At 38.6% G+C, this 22,419-nt stretch overlaps 2 protein-coding genes across 12 annotated transcripts in view; both read right to left on the bottom strand.

Annotated features, from left to right (window-relative positions):
* Positions 1-2,700: 2,700 nt before the first annotated feature.
* Positions 2,701-9,685, bottom strand: si:dkey-174i8.1 (arylsulfatase I). Its single transcript, XM_058796242.1, has 3 exons — positions 6,012-9,685; positions 5,278-5,610; positions 2,701-5,193 (listed from the first exon to the last, which is right to left on the bottom strand). The coding sequence occupies exons 1-3, from the start codon at positions 6,269-6,271 to the stop codon at positions 4,098-4,100; spliced, it is 1,689 nt and encodes a 562-aa protein (XP_058652225.1). The 5' UTR covers positions 6,272-9,685; the 3' UTR covers positions 2,701-4,097.
* A 116-nt stretch (positions 9,686-9,801) lies between these two features.
* ndst2a (N-deacetylase/N-sulfotransferase (heparan glucosaminyl) 2a) overlaps positions 9,802-22,419 on the bottom strand; it is a 140,384-nt gene continuing 127,766 nt past the window's right edge. For all 11 annotated transcript variants that reach the window (XM_058796232.1, XM_058796236.1, XM_058796231.1 and 8 more), the window contains 4 exons: positions 21,909-22,079; positions 21,438-21,547; positions 21,222-21,324; positions 9,802-10,850 (listed from right to left, as the gene is read on the bottom strand). In XM_058796232.1, the coding sequence (XP_058652215.1) occupies positions 10,725-10,850; positions 21,222-21,324; positions 21,438-21,547; positions 21,909-22,079 (510 nt within the window). In that variant the 3' untranslated portion in view covers positions 9,802-10,724. The remainder of the gene's footprint in view (positions 10,851-21,221; positions 21,325-21,437; positions 21,548-21,908; positions 22,080-22,419) is intronic.

Below are 22,419 nucleotides of genomic sequence, written 5' to 3'. Positions count from 1 at the left end.
CAGGTGTGCATGCACAAACAGACAAAAATGTACTCTGCTATGTTATTACAAACAGATTTACTCATATGATGCAAGCCTGCTTCAGGTTTCAAGCATTATATTAGTCCATTATGTGGACTTTTATCGCTTCTTAGAAAAAGAACGTAACAATTCACTGTCTCATGGTTGTAAATGCTCTCTCTTCTTTCGTGGTCAACCTTGTGGAGCAAAACAGTCCGATTAGCAATGAATGCATAAGAAGTGCAGGGACTGTAATTACACAGAGGCAGGTTGATATGAAAGCTTAATTAGAGCGGAGTAGAGGTGGGTGGTTATTAATTGCAGTCTTCCCGCAGTGCTGTTGCTGTATGAGAATGTGTCCTTGTATGCTGGGAAATGCCACATTTTGGTATACTCAGTCCTCTGCAAAAGCTCAGCAGCAGAGGATGGATGGCTTGCTGCCAGACAGCATCAGTTCCTCAGGAAAGTGCGCTGCTTTAAGTACTACAGACTGTATTTGCAGATCATGTTTGAATTATATGCGTGATGCATAATGTGCCAAATTCAGTCTGTTATGAGGTTTAAAATCGAGCTACAGTAAAATGAAAGAGTTATCAGCACAGTCAAGATATGACCACATTATCACTTCATCTGTGTAATTGAAGATCAACTGAAGCGTCACAAAACAGGCTAAAATATCAAGAGCAGTTTGTTGGGCTTAATGCAAATGTATTGTATTACACTTGACGTCTTTACATTAGCACAATTACCATCTTAAGAATTAGAATTTGCCTGTAATGAGTTGCCTGCTGCCTGATGTAGCGATGATTGTGTTGCCACACCACAGCATTATGTCGCTTTATTGATTTGTGAAGCAAATGTGTAATCCACTACTGCTCTTAGCGTGACCATTAAACTGAGATGCTGTAAGTGATTTCAGTCATTTTGCTAACTTCCACCACACTTATGGAAGTAGACCACACCTATTCCTTCAACCACCTGCACTTTCACCAAAGCCCCAGCCTTCAAAGATTTGTCAGCAACCTGATGTTGACAAATTCAAACATGCATGATGGTTGACAGTGTAAAAAAAAAAAAAAAAAGTTAGCTACAAGTGTGTGTCAGTGTTTCTTGCATCAATATTTTACAAATGTATCTTTTTTCTGTGTTGTGCTTGTTGAATATGACAACAAAAGCAATGAGTTGTGATGTGATGATGACTTGCACGAGCTGGTTCTTTTCAAAGAATCATTTAGAAATGATTCCCAAAACAGTCACAAGCATATTAGTGGTTTGAATGAGAGTGAATTGAGCTGTTCACAACTTACTCCCTCACTGGACGAAAATCATCTTTTAGGGTTGTCCAATTTGGAATGAATTAAAGACATTTACAGTGACATTAACTTCAAGCCTTGTTAAATAGTTGTTCATGCAGTTTAAGATAAACATGTCATTCAAAAATTAATAAATTAAGTAAATGTTACAAAAAACTAATTATTGTCCAGTATAGTGCAGCACAATTGTATAAGGTTGAATCGATTCCAGAGAGCTTTGTTTGGGAGTATGGCTGTAGGCGTATGACATATTGGAAACATAAACAATGTAACATTTGACTTAATTCAAACAAGCAGGAATATGCTTATAAAACAAACTGACATTAATGTGGCACAAATACAGTTATGATCTTCAGAGTGATTGCATCAGATCTAAATAAGCTTGAAAAACAATTTTATACAACTACAACATCCCTTCATCACAGCATATAGCATAACTTATGGTTTAAATGCACTCAAATGTACTCAGTTCCTATGAAACTCTTCCATACTAGGCTGGTGTAGTTTCTCAACCACTGCAATAGATTGTGAGCATGGACAACAGCATTCTGAGCAACCATCTGTATCAAATGACTCTGCAATTTGGCAACAAAACATCATTTGGCCCCTAAATGTTTAGCTTTTTGGAGCCCTGGTCCATTTTTTAACCTGAATGCCTGTATCTGTCAGGTAGTAAGGACATTTTATGCGTGGTATTTCATAAACAAATCGCTCACAGCACCTTTAAGAGATGCCAAACTCAGCATGTGTTCAGGATGACTCATACACAGAGTGAGGGAGTTAGTCAGATCGCTCTCTCTCTCTTTCTCTAGGCCAGCCCATTGTGCATTCTTAACACAGTAGAAGTCTTTCCAAAGTGGGTTGATGCTGTTTTGAGTTGTTTTCAGAGATAAACAGGAGGAGGAAGTGTTTTTGTTGTATTGGTAAAATTATAACACTTATTGCTTATAAGAAGGAATAACAGTTATGTTGTAATAACTCATCCAGGTACATTCCAGACTTTTCTTCACTTCTTTTGAATGGGCAAATAATAACAGGAAATAAAAATGCCCTCTGGACTATGACCTCAGATGCAACAGATTTACATCAGAGATTGTAAACGTGTGGCCAACACTAGACTTTGTGTTTCCAAACTATAAGTCTGAAGTAGTTTTTAAATAATTTCACAAGCTTAGAGCAAATGTAATCACACCTTAAAGGGATAGTTCAAAACCTGTATGACTGATGTATAACTACTTCTTCTGAACACAAGATAAGATATTTTGTTGATAACCGAACAGTTTTATGGATTAAAAAAAACTCACAAAAAACATCTTATCTTCCTTTTTCTATGTCCTACAAGACAGTCATACAGGTTTTGACACGAGGGTGAGTAAGTGATGACATTTTCCTTTTTGGGACAGCTATCCATTTAATATGTAAAAAGAACATTATTATTCAGCAATAACGATTCACTGGAAAGGAGGAGGAGATCAGTCAGTTTGAACCATGGTTTAATGAATCTTTAACAAAGTCTCCAACAAACAGTACACGGTAATTCTTGCTCTGTAGCTCTTAAGGTAAACATCTGTTTTTCATTATCTCAACTATGTACTAACATTATCTTTTAACTGTGTGTTGACTTTTACCTTGCTCTAGATTCCTTATCTTCCAAAACTGAAGCGTTTCTTACAGTAGGACTTAAGGAAACATTCTCCTCATTTAATTGCTTCATATGAATGTGTTTGATGCAGATCACTTCTTTACAGCTTGATAGAGGTTAGCTTTTCATTTAGAATTCGTGACTGAACATTTTTATTGGAGGACTGTGTTATTTTGAACAAATCAAAAGGATGGATTATTTTGTAGGAATGCTGACAGAAGACAGTCACAAATATTACATTACATAATTACATTACAGTAAATCCATTTACACACATAGAAGTAAAATTTAAATATTCAAAATATTTCTAAAACGCTATTTTGGAATACACATTACATTGAATGCAGAGCACATTTCATCATGTCTTGTGAAATGCAAAGTCTCTTGAAACCGGGAGATGAACAGGCCAAGAATGTCTCGTATAAAAGGCACACAGCCTTCATACCCAAGAGTGATCTTCCTCCTCCTCAAATAGCCCTCGTTTTACATAAAAGAACTTACTTTATCGCTCTTTTACTGGCTTCTACATCTGCACTGACCTGATCTACTCAAACTGAGAAGGAATGCAAGAGAACGAGGAACAGGTGGAGGAGAAAGCGCAGAAACAATGAAGAATCGTATGTTATTCTGGTTGTGGTGGGCAATGTCAGAGCAGATTTGGATAGAGCACAAGCATTAAAGTAAAAGGTAGGAGAATGAGAGAGGCGTGAGGAGGAGTGCAAGGCAGAAGCATGTCGGAGAAAGAACAGATAGATGAGAGAAAGTGAACCAGGGGGTGGATAAGAGAACACTGGTCCTCGAACAAGTGAAGAACAATATAAGTGCTGTATTATTCTCTATCAAATCAATGCCACTACTTGCCTCATTTTCTGTATTCAAATAACTGGATCATCTAATAAAGATCCAGCGATATCTACATTAAGTGCTCGTGGAATCACGTGTGATCAAATCCAGACTGCTCCATTAATGGTAGGTGCTCTGAACTGTTGCGCTAAATCCATTGCATCATACAGACGGGAACTTGTCTAATATACTCATGACTGGTAAGTGTCGTATAATAATGCAGGAAGGACATAAACAGTTCAATGTCACTGCATATATTTTCACACTGAGCCAGAGAGTCACAAATCGTCCTCTTCTGACTACAAGAACAAAGCAGCCCTTTGCATACGGGAACCAACCTTTTTGAACAAGGCCCTGAGTTTGCAGACTCTGCAAGTACTCTTGGATCTGGCCTTTCTGCTGGGGTTGTCTGGTTCTTCGTCATCCCCTTCATCTCCAGCCTCTTCCTGACCCAGCCAGGGAGTCCACACCCCTCCGTGAAGTTGCGGGTCAGCCATCGGGTCGTCAGGTGGATTGCGTGGAGGCACAGCAGTCCGGTTGTACTCGGCAAGTCGGGTCAACAGCACCTTGACCACCTCAGGCCGTGCCTCTGCCAAATCCGCCCTCTCATAGGGATCTGCAGTGACGTTGAAAAGCCAGACAGACTTCCCTCGCTGGTCTCGTCTCTTTTCCATGCCCTGCCACTGCTGCGGACCTCCCGGCATCGTCTGCGGAGGAAACCAGTCTCCGTCGCCTACGTTCCCTGTCAGAAGTTTCCAGTCACCAGCTCGAATGGCTGCACGCACTCCTGTATCCCAGATCCCAAAACCATTAAGATCTAGGAGTCTCGGGTCGACTTCTCCATGCTTGCGTGACACTGGGTCAATGTTGAAGAGGATTTCAGTTCGTGGACAGGGCAGGCCGCTGCTTATTGCATCCCAAACATCTTGGCCGTCCAGGTGGCTGGAATCAGATTCTCTGTATCCTGCAAGAGACAGCAGGGTTGGGTACCAATCGGAGACGTGAATCAGAGCCTGACTCACCACCCCCTTCCTTTTCAACAGTGGGCTGTGTACAAAACCAACTGCTCGAACTCCACCTTCCCAGTAGGAGCCTTTGCCGCCACGCAGGGGCCAATTACAACCCCCCGAGAGAGGTTGGCCCCCGTTGTCTGAAGAGTAGATGAGCACAGAGTTGTTGTAGTAGCCTCGCTCCCGCAGCTCACTGACGATCTCCCCTACTGACTCGTCTACGCCGCTCACCATTGCGGCATAGTGGCGCCGAGGTCTGTTGCCAAGGGTCTGGTAGCGTCTGAGAAGATGCCCAGGAGCTTGTAATGGTGTGTGCACAGCCTGGAGGGCCACGTATAGAAACAGGGGTGTCTTCTGGTCATGACCTCTCAGGATTTCTTTCACTCTGTAAAGAGTCCAAATGACCACAAAAGCTTACATGACTCAACACGGCACAGTATTTGGTTCACAAATGGTTGGTGTTTCTCACCTCTCAGTGTAAAGCCTCGTTGAGTAATTCCCACTCAGCTCCCAGGCCGGCCGTTCTCCATCATGCAGGTCGAACCCACAGGCCTCTGTACCGTCACAGCTTTGGAAGCTAAAATGGTCTCCACTGCCCGTAAGCGATCCAAGGAAGCTTTGAAAGCCACGGCTCGTTGGCAGACACTCGGGCCGGCAAAAACCCAGGTGCCATTTCCCTACCATGTGAGTGCTGTAACCAGCCTGCCGGAGCCTCTCGGGGAGCGTCGGTATGTTGGGGGGCAAACAGAGGGGCTGCCGTGCACGGATGATCGAGTGTTGAAGCCCAGTGTGAATCTGATACCTGAAGCAGTAGATGGTAGGTGGTGATTTTGATGGAGGAACACAGATTTTATACCAATGTTCCTCAAATCTGCCACTGCCCTGCAGAGTTTAGCTCAAGCCCTGATCAAACTCACCTACCTGTAACTTTCTAGTAACTCTGAAGACCTTGCTCAAATTAGGGTTGGAGCTAAACCTTGCAAGACAGTGGCCATCCAGGTCTAGATTCATGGAACTCTTGTATATACTAATAAATTCACTGGGTTTAACTCCAACTAAGAAAAGCTACTAATATTGAATATGCAATAGACAGGATAAGATCATTTATAGTAGTATATGCATAATTGTAAATATTATACAGTAAGATTCATGCAGTGTTTTAACAAAATAGTGGCATTAGGAAAACAAATGTGGGTCTCTTACCGTCCAGTCATAAGCTGGCTGCGTGAGGGGGAACAGATGGGCTGAACATAGTAGTTTTCCAGCTTCACCCCTTCGCCAGCCAGCTGGTCCAACACGGGTGTGTAGATCTCCGAGCCATGGTACCCAATGTCATTGTAGCCTTGGTCATCCACCATCACAAAAACAATATGTGGGGGAACTCTGCCCCGTCTGAGAACCTTTCCCTCTGTAGTGTGTATTAGTCCTAGCGCCAAGCAGAAGCAAAGCACCAGCGCATCCATAATTGCAACCAAATTGCTTGTCCGTTGACTAACCTTTTGGTGACTCCTTATGTTGATGTTCAATTTAAACCAAGCCGGATTAACAGAGAATGCTTGCTGTTATAATCCATCTAGCAGCATGAAGGTCCTGTTTCCCACTAAAGTAGATTTTGGCTCTTTTAATTTAGTTTAAAACTAGTAAATGATAAATTCAGTTCGTTCTGTAGCTCTTCTCGGTTTCTTAGTCTAGGGTGGCATTCTGTATGTCCGAGTAATTTTGTGAGCGGAGCTGAATTGTCAGAGTAAACACTGCTGTCCTCTAACAGGACTGTGCTACATTCCTCTAGCACACCAACCTACAGGATTATGCGCTTGTGTTTGAAATGTTATACATTGGTAAATAACAAAAAAATTTATTTTATAAATGTTACGAAAATATTCACAGCTTGTAGCAGATATATACCTTTAACATTACTTTGTATACAATATATAAAGTTTCACAGTGATGGTGCATGTGAGTATTTCTTGATGGGGTAACTGTTTAGAAATATGGAAATATAATAAAAAATACAAATCAATTTGGGGGAAAAAAGAAGGAAATACAGTGTTGACACCACCTGGTCAGTAAGTGAATTACACCCAACTAATAATAGGAAGGAAAGATTCCTCCTCTCTCTCCCAACACACAATTTCCACCAGAAATAAACCGTGGGTGATATTGACCCAAAACAAGCATCAGTGCAGGTGAAGCAGAGTTGATGAGACAAACCTTACATGTTTTATTGATCCTTTAATTACCTCAGAATCACAGAAAGGTGTTTACCTGATAATGAGTTCCCAGAACTGAGGCTGTGGAGGCTGACTTTCCTGTATACAGGCTAAGTGATGCTTACTGTGGAAGTATGCATGGAAAGGACAAGCACTGATCTCCTGAACCCAAAGAGAACGCAGTCAATAAAGCCTTATTAGATGCACATCAATTAAACGGACAGCTCAAGCAAAAATAAAATTCTGTCATCATTTCTTCATCCTTATGTTGGTTCAAACCTGTATGACACTCATTCTTCTGCTGAACACAAAAGTTGGTAACTGTTAAACAGTCTTAGTTACCATTACTTTCACTGTATGGACAGAAAATATGCCTCTGTCATAAGACCATTCTTCATCCCAGAAGATCAAGTCAATTTTGATTACTCATGATTTAACCACCCTTTTATTTAAAAATTTTAAAAAAATTAAACATTTTCAAAAGTGTGTCCCTTCCATTCAATCCATAAAATCAGTCGTGACCACACAAATACAGAAAGAACTAAGATACTTGGACTGAGCTCGTATTTGGAGTAAAACCCTACCAGTTCAGTAAATCAAAGGAGAAGCTAGTGGCATTGAACTAGTGGCCTCTGAATTCTACTGAAGCCAGACGGCCACTGACAGATAACACAAATCAAGTGACATTTGCAAACACAACAGCTACACCAGGAACACCTATAGAGGAAAGTAAAAGGCCACCATAGATTCCTGCTGTAGTTATACAGACGAAGGCTGTGAGAATTAAAATGGGGGAAACAAACAATGACACACGAGCACTCTCTCTCTCCAAAGGCACACATATCCGGCTCTCTGAAGGGCTATCGACCACTCTCAGGTTTGCTCTGCCAGCGATCTCCTCTATGTAGCAGAGAGGAAATCAATGCCACAAAATGAGTCAATTTCCTACATTAAGCCAAAACAGACAACAGTCTTGCCCAAGTGGGAAATTTCACAGCCATTTCAGAGCAGGGAGAGAAAATGGAGGAGGCAGCCAGAGAGGAAAAGAAAAAAAAATGCTTAAAATGAGTAGCCTTGGCTGTTTACTGTGTAGTAAGCAATTAATTGTCATCAAGGCTTTAGTGCAACTGGTTTTGCTTCTTATAGGGATTGTTCATACAATTTTTCTGTTTAACAAATCTTCTTTTGTGATCCACAGAAGAAAGCAAATCGTACAGGTTAGGAACAAAGCGAGTAAATGATTACAGAATATAAATGATTATCACTTTAAACTAATGAAAGCACAACGTGACAACACACTACACTGAACTTTCTCAATAGGATAATTCAATTAAAAAGGGATCATTAAGATCGTTTTAAAAAAGTGACAAAGCCCATTTAATAAGTCATTTAGAACAGCAGTGGCTCTTTACCTCTACTACAACTAAACGTACATGAATAATACACAAACACACTCAATAGAGGTGTAAACCCATTTGTGGCCAGACACCCACTGAGCAGCCCATTAAGCATTAAAGCTCATGTGTTATTAATAAATGGATGAGTGGAAATGTTCCAGGTGTACAGCGTGTGTATGCATGCATTACGTGAGATGAGGAGAGCATTTGGCCACCATCAAAATCACTCAAAGCCTATAGCTCCACTATGTGGAGAGAAAAGGCAAGACAACTAGAATATTACTTAAGGAGAGATCAAAAAGGCCAGTCATATAACAACTTGAATGCGGATATTTACGCATTGTATATTACACAACTAATGACCGGCGCATATCAGGCTCTCATGCAGGGTGTTGGGAGTATTTGGAGAAATTATTACAAACAGTGCATTTTTGAAATGCAAAGGGAAAGGGAAATCATCTTCTCATTCACATTTATGTCTCTTTTTACAGACACATTCTCTTAGCAACTCTTCCACAGGAAGCTCATTAAGCAGTAGTGTGATTGTGGTTTGCTTGAAGTCGCTGAAATGAAGACCGAGCTACTTAAAATGTATTCACTGTTAGACACAATATGACTGTTAGACAAATTTTTCTTGTGTTTTAAGCAGCAAATATAAAAAATTAAAAAGTGCTTCCCTAGATAGTTAATTTGGTGGCAACACTCACAGGCATCTACAGTAGTCAACATTGGAAGTAGATCAAAACCTTTCATCAAAGTTCTTGTCTTTTGTGATCCTCTTCAAATGGTGACTGCTATATTTTCTAAGTCGGTAAGACTTTTCTTTTGTTGTAGATTTCCATTTCAAGTAAATGCTGTTTTTCTTTTACTTTTCTATTCTATTCATCAAATAAACCTGAAAAAATGAATCACGTTTCTTGAATCAGCATATTAGAATGATTTCTGAAAGATCGTGTGACACTGAAGACTGAAGTAATGGCTGCTGAAAAAGATTTGCCATAACAGGGAAAAATTACATTTGCGAATATATTATAATAAAACAGTTTTTTTTTTTTTTTTAAATGGCAGTATTTCAGAATATTGTTTTACTGTATTTGATGAAATAAACTCCGCCTTTGTGAGCATAAAATAGCTTCTTTCAAAAATCCTTTTTAACAATACTGTATGTCTAATTAAATCTTCAATTAAAAACTGACAGACAACACTGGTTTAAAATTTTCCTTGAGCTGAAATAGCATAAAAATAATCAGGAAGCAGGCAGCGACTCCCTGAACGGAATTGAACGAGGTGCCAAAAAGATTTCTAACACTACTTTTTAAGACCATAATACCTTCTGCTCTTTTCTCAAAAGACTCGATTCCAGACCAAATGATTCACACAAACATATCCAACCTCTCTAAGTGTTTATTAGAGATAATACAGCGTTGGGAGTTTTTAAAATACATTTTTTTACAAAAAAACAACAACAAAAAAAAAGACAAGACAGCAGCTCCTCCTCCTTGTGTAGGACAGACCACAAATCACAGCACAGCCCTTCTCCTCTCCCGCTTTCACAGCTCCTGACATACAACACATCTGCCACAGCGTCTACAGTAACTTCCACACTTCAGTGTGCGTAGTGTAGAGGAAAGTGCATGTATAGGATAAATACGGGATACACCTGATAAGACACTTGAAATAAAAGCTTTCCACTGGACTCTAGTGGGAGACGAGACATTGAACAGATGCTCCCTCGATTGCATATACTTTCTTACCGTTTGGTTTCTGATCCAGCTTTGTGCGTTTGTGTGTGTGGAGAAGACAAGGGCTGCGGATCTGACGTCCTCTGGGCGTCCTATTCAAACAGAGCTCTGGCTGTACACAAACGCTGTCAGGTTCAACTGTCACAATCCCACCCACCCGGACCCAAAATATACAACGCTTTTAAATGTACAATGTTTTACAATCATTCCTCAGACGAGATGATCAAGGCTAGACTGTGTGTGTTTTTGTACGAGTACTAGTGTGTATTAACACACTTAAGTCACAAATAAATTCATGCTTGTCCACACTGGTAGTGTGTTCTGGTCCTGACAGGCAGGTCTGTCATAGGTAAGAGGAGGGACTACATTTCCCAGCATTCCCTCGTCTTCAACATCTCAGACAGTGAGCACCTTGGCAGCAGAGAGAGGCTGAAGTTTGCAGTCCACTCAAAGCCGTCAGTCATTTCATCTGCTACTATAGTTTTGAACCGAGTGGTTTTGGTACCTCTGTAGTGAGCGGACACGGTTTTTAGGCGTTCTGATACTGGAGGTGCAAGTGACGTCGTCTCAGCTCCAGCTGGTGCTCTGGAGCTCTTCTCTGAGCCAGGTGGGTAACGCCAGACCCAGCCGATTCAGCAGCCGTAACAGTTCCAGGTTATGCTCCCTGTAGTACTCCGTCAGAAAGGCACGTGTCTGTGAAAGACACAAACAGAGCTGTTTAAGGAGGCCTTCAACTCATAACTGCTGCGTGCTGTAACTAACAACAGCCTACAACATCTGAGAGAGCACCTATTTACCCACTAGTTTATGTTTTATGCAATAAACATTATTATTATTATTATTAATCTATTAATCTATCAATAAAAAAACAACAATAAAAATGAAATGATTATCATTGTAATTCTTACTACTAATTAAATATTAACAATGGAATTATAAATTATTGGATTATTAATTCTATTATTATTAGCTGTAGTAATACTACTAAATTATTAGAATTTTCTATAAAAGCATAAATTCTATTATTCATTCTATAATAACTATTAGTAAATGTTTATGTAAAAAATTACATTATTGGATGATCATGATGATTATATTAATAATAATAATAATAATAATACATTTTACAATTATAAATGATTAGGGTTACACTTTATTTTAAGGTGTCCTTGATACAGTGTAATTATACATTTAAGTACTGAGTAATATTAATTAACTACACGTACTTACTATATGGTTACGGTTAGGATTAGGTTTAGGGTTACTTGCATGTAATTATGCATAATTTATTGTTATTATAATAGTAAGTACATGTAACGTATAACAAAAACACCTTAAAATAAAGTGTTAGGTCCGTGTATCATCTGATCATTCGTTTTTTGATTTAATATTGATAGTAGAAAAACGAGAAAACGGCGCCTATTTTCGTTTTTTAATTTGTTCAAAAAAAGGAGAAAACGAGAATTCAGCTTAATTTTTCGTTTTTCGTTCAGGCATAGAAAAATTAATAAACAGCTTAAATATTCGATGTCTACACGTGGGGATTAAACGCCTTTCTGCTGATTGGTCAGCCAAAGATCAACCGTGCCGTCATCAGTACTTCTGCAGTTCCGCGCTGCAGAATAGTAGTCCTCCGCTGCTGCAGGTTTACGGATTTATAACAGTTTTATTGCAACTACATTTCCTCTTTTTCTCATCAAACAAGCAGACTAATGAATAGCTCGACACAACTCGTGCCGAGGCAGTCTCTAGACAAGGCTTTTTTCTGTGTAGACCAGCGGTTCTTAAAGTGATACGCGAAATAATTTGCTATAGCCTACCATATTTTTCAGACTGTAAAGTCACTTTTTTTTTTTATCATGATACATAGTGATTTTTTTCCAAAGTGACTTATATGAGGCATTTAAGGCCAAATAATCTAAATGTAGACTTTTAAAAGTAGGCGCGTCAAGTATCACTGTGGATTGGTTCGTGTGGTGGCGTGCGACAGAAAGATGTTCAGGGAGACCAAGACGCGCCAAAACTGTTGCATGCTGTTGTTTTCTTTATTTTTCAAAGGCCTGACATTTTGTAGTTATTTTGAATGTACACACACACACACAAAAAAAAAAAAAAAAAAAAATAGAGTATTTAGTTATTTCCCCTGTTGAGGAAAAAAAAAATACAAGTGAACATAAATTAATACTCAATATTAATTAAATAAACTGCTTTAAAATGACTGCTGCATATTTCCTGTGCACTGCAATACTGGTCTGTGCTTGACTGTAGTCCCGTGTCGTGTCTGCTCATTGATTTAACCCATCGCAGTGTATTGAAACTGTGTGAACTAGGGCAAGTCACCTGTTCTAAAGGCTATAGCTACCTTTTTTTTGAAACACACACACACACACAAACAATATCCCGCTCGCATTTGCCCATTTAATGGCAGAGAATGCTCTCTTTTTTTTTCTTTTCTTTTTGAAGCGGATGCAAATCTGTCGTAAAATAACTTGTGGTGTATATTCCAAGCGTTCTGAGGGTATATCATATGGGTTTGGTGAGAAACAACCAAAATGGCAAGTTTTTACTTTTCTTAAAATCTCACATTCCTATGTGCGAGTGGGCAGCAGCTCGTGCCGCACACGAGCGCATATTTTGAGATACAAATTCTAATAAATTTTAATCAAATACAAGACTACATTATAAAACTCAGGAGAGTATGTATTTTAATATCTCTGTTCTCCGGTTGTCAGTCATAATGACAGTTTCTTGCGTGAACGTTATAGGCCTATTATACCCAATTGTATTCTTTCCTTTTCGTATTAGTGTTTAAAATATTTATTTTGAAATTAAGTAATTATTTACTTAATTAAACAAACAATTAAGCAGGGTAGGGTACAACAGCTGTCATATCATACCCAGCTGATGCAAAGAATAGAATTTATATCTACACAGAAGCAAGCCCAGTCTATAGACAACCAAGAACGAATACGTTTGTTGGAAAGCTTTGAGGTCGTTACAATTAAAGAGAAGTGATGAGAGTTCACATGATCCATCTGGCATGTAAACAAAAGTTTTGTATAGATTTATAAATAGATTTATAAAACTTTTTGGAATGGCATTTATAACGTGCTTAAATTGTTTACGTTCAGTAGCTATTTAGAACACAAGTCACTGAAGGATAACAAACTCCTCATTCAGTAAATGAAGAACTAGCCTAACCAAACACCCCTTTCAAGCCAACCAAGAGTACATAGATATATAGCCTAAATAGCCTGTTGTTCTATATTGGGGTTCTGTGTGGAATAAAGGTGTGATTATATAATCTTTTCCAATACAGCAAAACCTGTTGGTGTCTTTTTGTTTTTTTTCTATCTTTTCTTATCTGTGCTTCTCATCTACTCTGCACAGTGCAGCTTCACACTGATTTAACTCTGCACAGCTAAATAAAACAGGCTTGGTGCTGATTAAAATTTCTGAAATAAATATTTCTGTAAAATGCTTAGTTTGCACAGAAGAAAGCCCAATCTAGGACCTGCCCCGTACAGTTTAAGAATCGGTATACTGATACAGCAGCAGAGGACTATTATTTTCTTGAACGGAACAGAGGAAAGACTGATGACGTCACGGGTTCAGATTTGGTTGACCAATCGGCAGAAAGGGGCGTCTCATGACCGCCCACATGGGGAAAACGAATTTTGAAGTCGTTTATCTGTTTTCTACCCCGTGAACCAAAAAATGAGAATCGAGCCAAAATCTTGTTTTTGCGCTTCTCTGAACAAACGAAAAAACGAAAATAGGCGCCGTTTTCTCGTTTTCTACTATCAATATTAAATAAAAAAACGAATGTTCAGATGATACACGGACCGTGTTACCATGATTAGTTCTATTAATTCTTATTTAAAAATATTCAAATGTTATAATTTACAAATTTAAAAATCACAAAATTAGAAATTATGATAACGATAATGTTACTATTATTATCATCATCATCATCATCATCATCATCATCATCATTATTATTATTAATAAAAACAAATTGTTGTACTATTGTTAATACAATTATTAATGATAATCAAATGATCAAAGATTTAGGTAGTGGAATCAGCTGATAATTGTAACTGACCTGTATATTTATATTTTTCGCTATGCGATATTCTGTCTGTTTCAAAGAAATAATGTGAAAATGTTTAACTTTCAAGTAATAATAAAAAAAGCATGACAAGCCTGATGTGTATATGATCTAGATCAGGGGTGTCAAACATATGGCCCGTAGGCTGAACACAGCCCACAGGGGTGTCCAATCCAGCCTGCAGGATGATTTAAACAATATAATAAAATAAAAAATAAAACATCATCTTGAAAATGAAATACAATATTTTATTTGGAATTTAAAGTGGAAAATTGCTCATTTATTTACGTTAATGTTACGCCTTGGGAGTTGGGATATATATATTATATATATATATATACATACGTACGTGTGTGTGTGTGTCTATGGTTGGGACACCTAATGTGCGTTTTAGAGCGGCGCCAGAATCTCAAGCAGCACGAGGATAATATGATGATAGCTGCACTGTAAGTGATGCTTGTGTGGCAATTTACTGTTGATTTTAAACATGTCCAAAAGAAGAAATTTGACCTGGAATGGCGGACAGGCTATTTAAGGAGAAATGGAAAGAAAGGTTTTGTAATCTAATATAACGACAGGTAGGCTGTGTTTAATCACAACTCGTGGCTGTGGTAAATTTGTGCAATATTAAACAACACTGCGACGCACTAGACAGCTTTGCATGGAGAAAGTAAATGAGCGAGGAGTGTGCGATATTTATCGTGTACTAATATCCTAACTGTTGTTTTAATGATGTGTGAGCTGACATTTTGTAACTTTGCAAAAAACAAACAAAAACACGAGAGTTTTTCAGTGCCAGATGAAGGCTGTCAGAATACAATATAATTCAAGATATGGGGGCAAAAATGCACTGTAAGAAATTTAGTTTTTAATATTTATGTCATGTAATGTCTAACTATAACAAGAGTGTTGCTTTCCCGAATGTCAGTGCGATCGCAAATGAATTGATTTTATACAACAGCTCAACAAACAAGATGCTAGTATTAAGTGTGTTAGGCTATATTAGTCACAATGCTGTCTGTTTATCTCGGTTTTGGCAAAAAAAGTTTTTAACAAAGTCAAAGAAAGACCAATTGTGCGTCTCCGAGCAGCACTGTGTATTTTGTTATTGAATGAATCTGTGTTTTTGAACAAATCATTTGAGTCAATGATTCAGTGGCCCATTCATAAAGACAATCACTAGCTTAGTTTCTAAACGAATCAGCCGCTTTGAATGAACGAGTCAATGGATCACTCATTAAGACGGAGACTTGCTGCCACCTACTGGCGGCTTTAGTGCCATATTTATTTATCCATGACAGGCTTAAACCAATCAAGGTGCAATCTCAAAAACACACACTGCAAAATATGGTAATTATCACCATCAAAAAAAAAAAAAAAAAAAAAAAAAGAGACAACATTCTGTGTCAATATTGCTCACTAGAGCTGTCACGATATTAGATTTTTCATATCACGGTTATTGTGGCCATAAGAATTCAAGATATCGATATATTGCGATATCTATAGAAACCTTGGGGGGATATCAGTCAAATATCAGAGTTTACTTAGTTTATTGAGTTTTTCTTTTTCACCCAACGAACAAAGATACTGATAAACACAGGGTACAAGACTCTGGCTTTCTCTGGCGTCTTTGGACTTCCTTTGAAATGACAAGAGAGAAAATACTGTGAAGTTCAACAGTATGATGAATAAATACAATAAGATGTCATTTGTTAACATTAGTTAATGTATTAACTAACACACGAACAATGAACAATACATTTATTACACAATTTATTAATCTTTGTTAATGTTAGTTAATAAAAATAGTCGTTCATTGTTCATGTTAGTTCACAGTGCATTATTGTTTACAAACACAACTTGTGATTTTAATAATGCATTAGTAAATGCTGAAATTAACATGAACTAAGATTAATAAATGCTGCAGTAGTATTCTGCCATGCAAAGGCAAAAGACCGTAACTTCGATTTTTGTCGAAAATTAGTTATTGATATTTTTGGGACATTGAAGACATCCTTTATCATGTACATAAGTATCTTGAGTCAATTTCGTTGTTTTTCCGAGAAAATAATGGGTCGTCTCAACCGTAACTTCAAAAAGCCCCGGAGAAACCAAGGCAGAACACCATATAACACCAGTTATCGCTATTTCGCTTTGTTTGGAACGCTCAAATTGAGTTGCGGCGTTCTGCCTTTGTTTAGCCGTGGCAGCAATACATAATCGTGAATAATAACCTTTAAAGATTTATTTATTTTTTTTCCGTTTTTGTAATGCAGATTACTCACCAGGCTGTCACTTCTAGTTGGATACATGTGTACTTGAATGCCATAGCATGTAGCATGATCAATCATAAAATCAGTAGCCTAACAGTTCGATAAAATCAATCCATGGCGCTGAATGTCGGAGATGTTTAATCCACAAGCATTCTGAGCATTATTCCTGCTTGTCGTTCGTTTAGGTTAGGCTATTTCATTCAAAGCATAATTGCTTATATTGACATGTCTAGCATTCTTTTTTTCCTGTTACTGAGCATAGCAAATAAATTGGTTGCAAAACGGTATCCACTCACAATCACGTTTAACTTTTAGTCTGCTTGTTACGGTAAAAAAAATAAAAATAAATAATATACAGTCACATTACTATATGCAATAGCCTATATGAGATAGATCACTAGATTTTATACAGGTGTTACACAAATTTACAGTGTCCTACCTATAATTAATTTGGCTGGACAAGTAAAAAACTTTAAAGTCATTTTTCTCAGTTTTACACTCTAGCGAGTTAAGGTCTTTTGCCTTTGTAGGGCAGTATTGTTCATTCTTATTTCCTGTTAACTAATGTAATTAACTAATGTTAACTAATGAACCTTATTGTAAAGTGTTGCCATATTAACATCTAAACTGAAACTTTAACCTGTTAACTTGTATATACCCGTATTTTAAGCTCTTTAACCTATAGTTGCGCCAGCGCCACTGAAGTCATGCAGTAAGTGCGCTGCTAATTCACTTTTAATGTGCATCTAGAACGGCTGCAGATGAGGCATTAAGTGCATGGCACTGTGACCAACTTACCATTTTACCAGAGTTTAATATAGCAATGTGGTCGCTCAGTTTTTCAAGATCAGTTTTAATCGTGTATCTGTTAATAATAGATTTGAACAAAGAAATGAAGTGTTACTACGCACAGGCCGTATTGATTGCAAATACAAAAATAAGACGAGTAAAGAAAATGCGGTACTTATTAAAATAATCACCCTTTACTTAAATATATGAACACAGAAAACCTCTGTTAACAGGTTAATGTAACATTTCCCATTCTATGACTAATAAAATAAATCGCAACTTACTCTGTATAACTGAACATGGCTTTCCTCGGAGTATCTGCGTGCACTGCGTTGTCGTCTTGTTTGACAGGTGTCAGGGTTAAGTCGCAATACTGCCACCTAGAGGTCAACCAGGTACTGGCGCTGGAGTATTTACATGTGGTGTTATCATAAGAGTCCTGTTCATTTTAAATATTGCGGTTATCGCCAATACCGGTATATCGTGACACCCCTAAAATAACCTAGCATCATCTTTGAAAAAGTTTTTTTTTTTTTTTTAAAGTGTTAAATTATATTGTACACTAAACAAAATTATAAAACACAACACTTGTTTTTGCCCCCATTTTTCATAAGCTGAACTCAAAGACCTAAGACTTTTTCTATGTACACAAAAGGCCTATTTCTCTCAAATATTGTTCACAAATCTGTCTAAATCTGTGTTAGTGAGCACTTCTCCTTTGCCGAGATAATCCATCCACCTCAGGTGTGGCATATAAAGATGCTGATTAGACAGCATGATTATTGCACAGGTGTGCCTTAGGCTGGCCACAATAAAAGGCCACTCTAAAATGTGCAGTTTTATCACACAGCACAATGCACAGATGTCGTAAGTTTTGAGGGAGCGTGCAATTGGCATGCTGACTGCAGGAATGTCCACCAGAGCTGTTGCCCGTGAATTGAATGTTTATTAAATGTTTATGCCCGTGAATTTCTCTACCATAAGCCGTCTCCAAAGGCGTTTCAGAGAATTTGGCAGTATATCCAACCGGCCTCACAACCGCAGACCACATGTAACCACACCAGCCCAGGACCTCCACATTCAGCATTTTCACCTCCAAGATCATCTGAGACCAGCCACCTGGACAGCTGCTGCAACAATCGGTTTGCATAATCAAAGAATTTCTGCACAAACTGTCAGAAACCGTCTCAGGGAAGCTCATCTGCATGCTCGTCATCCTCATCGGGGTCTCGACCTGACTGTAGTTCATCGTCGTAGTAACCGACTTGAGTGGGCAAATGCTCACATTCGATGGCGTCTGGCGCTTTGGAGAGGTGTTCTCTTCACGGATGAATCCCGGTTTTCACTGTACAGGGCAGATGGCAGACAGCGTGTATGGCGTCGTGTGGGTGAGCGGTTTGCTGATGTCAATGTTGTGGATCAAGTGACCCATGGTGGCGGTGGGGTTATGGTATGGCCAGGTGTATGTTATGGACAATGAACACAGGTGCATTTTATTAATGGCATTTTGAATGCCATTAATAGATACCGTGACGAGATCCTGAGGCCCATTGTTGTGCCATTCATCCACGACCATGACCTCATGTTGCAGCATGATAATGCACGACCCCATGTTGCAAGGATCTGTACATAATTCCTGGAAACTGAAAGCATCCCAGTTCTTGCATGGCCAGCATACTCACCGGACATGTCACCCATTGAGCATGTTTGGGATGCTCTGGATCGGCGTATACGACAGCGTGTTCCAGTTCCTGCCAATATCCAGCAACTTCGCACAGCCATTGAAGTAGGGATGCAGCGATTACCCGGTTTTACGATTAACCGCGCTTTAAAACGTCACGGTTAATTAATCGTAAAGGCTCCACTACACCCAGTGTTTCTGTTGCACGGAACGGAACTGTTGCAACTTGTGCAAAACGAAAACAAAGTTACACTAGCGGTGCACCAGCTTAAAATGCCATGCTTATCAGAGACAGGAGGCTACTACACACTCTAGATTAACTATGACAGAGGAACCAAACAGCGATCCTTTATTTCCACTGAAGTCGATAGTGGGGGACCATTTTGGGTACACCAAGAATGACCATTTAAATATTGCCGTAAAAATTGCTGTTAAAGAGTATACATAAGGGATAATGCACGGCTAGCCAACCTGTTCTTGCTGTGCAATAAACGATTTTAATGCACGACGTGAAGGCAAGGACCACTTGATGCGACGTTCGTTAGATGAAATAGTGCGGTGAGAGAGGGAGAGAGAGAGAGAGAGAGAGAGAGAGAGAGAGAGTGTGAGAGAGAGGTGACAGTTGCGTGTGTGAATTAGCCTACCTGCATCTGCACATCACAACAAATGAAGATTTGAGTTTAGTTATTTAAACAGTCATTTTACCCCCTCTTTGCTGATTAATATAATGTAGCGATTCAGTATCTAAGCTATTTTATTAATGAAAGTCGCTGGGAAGCGTTGACAACAAGTTTATTTCCTCCTAAATGTTTTTGTGGGCAGCTTGATCTCGATCTCACAAACCAAAATAATAGACATGATTTTTTCAGGCCATATGTAAAATCAGATGAATACAATTATTAAAATGAATAAGTATGGATGACAGTTGATTACAATAATAGTTTAGTTTATTCCCCTCAATAGTCACTGTGTCCTCTGTGGAATAAATAAAGTTAATATTAGTCTTATATTAATAATACTTAATTAACATTGTGATTTATCATCCCTGTTAGAGTATTATTCATAAGTCAATTTTATTTTATTTTTTCTATCTTTTCAAGTTCTGTACCTCAGGTCCAAAAGAAATGTAGAAAGAATATACAAAACGAAAACACCAAATACATTTGTGATCTATTTCCATTTGTTATTTTCCCACAGGGAAATACTGACATGGATGTTTGCAGAGCAGAGGTCACCTTTTTTAATTCCAATAGGAGAGATTGACTTTTTTTCTTTAGTATTATTATTTTGTGCTGTATTATTGGTTACTGTGTTATTTCGGTTACAAAAGGCAGCAATAAATAACATTTCTAAAGAGTGTTTATGTGATTTTATATGAAATGAATAAATACATAATAATCGTGAAACCGTGATTATTCCTCAGACTATAATCGTACCAACAAAATCTATAATCGTTGCATCCCTACTGCGTGAGGCAAATGGTGGTCACACCAGATACTGACTGGTTTTCGGACCCCCCCGGACCCCCCAATACAGTAAAACTGCACATTTTAGAGTGGCCTTTTATTGTGGCCAGCCTAAGGCACACCTGTGCAATAATCATGCTGTCTAATCAGCATCTTGATATGCCACACCTGTGAGGTGGATGGATTATCTCGCCAAAGGAGAAGTGCTCACTAACACAGATTTAGACAGATTTGTGAATAATATTTGAGAGAAATAGGCCTTTTGTGTACATAGAAAAAGTCTTAGCTCATGAAAAATGGGGGCAAAAACAAAAGTGTTGCGTTTATAATTTTGTTCAGTGTAGTTTGTATGGTTAATATTAATGTAATTGTGAGCAAACTAGGGTTTAACAAAAGATAATTCTGCCCGCAAAAGGGACATTTTCTCCGATCCGGCCCTCAACCTAGTTTGACACCCCTGAGTTCAACTGTTTTCAGAAAACTGTTACAAACTGTAAATGTCAAGGCTGGCCCTGTGTTTTTTTCATTCTGTTTGCAATAAAACAAACATGCATGTTGCATTCTACTACTTGAAACATTTTCAGTGATATGACATGACTATCTGATCTGTGTGAGGTTGAGCCCATCACTTCTCACTGCTGGTGCGTCACATGTCTATAACAGCATGTCCTTGCCACTGGCATCGTTCAGAAAGGGAGAGAAAGTTTTATGAGGGAGGAGAGAAGAGACAAGACTGTTATCTACCTCAGGGGCCATTTCTGGATATTTTCTGCCTTTACTCTTCCCCAGACACTTAGGACGCCCACCTTCCAACCTCTGACACCAGAATCCTTTACCCTCATCAAAGCTGCAATACACACACACACACACAAACACAGTCGTATATAAGAAAAATTTTCAGTTTACTCACAGGCATATACAAGTGTTCATTAACAGAGTGAGGAGAAGAGCGGGACTCACACGAGAGCCTGGGTGTAGTTGAAGATGGGTGTGACCCCCAGGAACCGCTGGATGCTGTCCATCACCAGGGCCGGGTTAGATCGAAGCAGGGCACCGTCTACAATATGGAGCTACAGTGGAGAAGAGAGAAGAGAGTTCAGTAAACAAATGCTAATGCTAATTTAGAAAAATGTTACCAAGATATTTTGAGAAGAATATTTGTTGAATTTAAAGTGAAAACGACAAAAGCACATAAAATGTCTAAAAATAAATTATGAAATAAATGAAAATGAAAATAAAATATTTATTTTTTAAATACAAATATTTAAATACTTTTAAATGTATTTAAATAATATTAAAATATTCCCGTGTAATGCAAAGTTCGGAAGAGAATTTAGAACATTCAAACCTACAGATTTCAAATGCGTTTGTCCTGATCATTTTTAAACACAAAAACAAGAAAAGTCAATCAGACACAGATAACTGCAGTACCTGTCTGGCCTGGTAGTGCACAAGCCAGCGCTCTAGATGTGTGGCGTAAGTCCCAGGCTTAAGGCTGCGGCTCTGAAGGGTCAACAGCTCTTTAGATGCAGACGGACCTGCTGTTACAACCTCGTGGAAGGTATGGTTAATGGCAGCAGGGTCCTGGTGTGCTCGCTGATGCTGACAAGACATAAAAACCACACAACTCGTCACAATTTCTGTGGTGTAAGAGAAGGGTTCGTGGTTAAGATAAATGCTATCTGACAAGAACTTCCTGCTGCCCATATATGGGCTGTACTATTAATGCACAAAATGATTGACAGTGCCTCAAATGTCTATGGCTGCCACAAAGACGTGTGATTTTTCAGTATGTAATTCAGTGATGAGTGACAGGTAATGGGGATATTTTCTGAGTGCCACTCCATTAAAAAAGAACTGCTACCAGGACCTTTAAATGATTACTACTGCTGGACTATTACATCTATTACAGAAAAAAAGACCCCACAATATGAGAGAAAGA

Source organism: Onychostoma macrolepis, chromosome 13, assembly GCF_012432095.1.
Source record: "Onychostoma macrolepis isolate SWU-2019 chromosome 13, ASM1243209v1, whole genome shotgun sequence".
NCBI classification, from domain to species: domain Eukaryota; kingdom Metazoa; phylum Chordata; class Actinopteri; order Cypriniformes; family Cyprinidae; genus Onychostoma; species Onychostoma macrolepis.
This window is presented reverse-complemented; position numbering and strand designations above follow the sequence as displayed.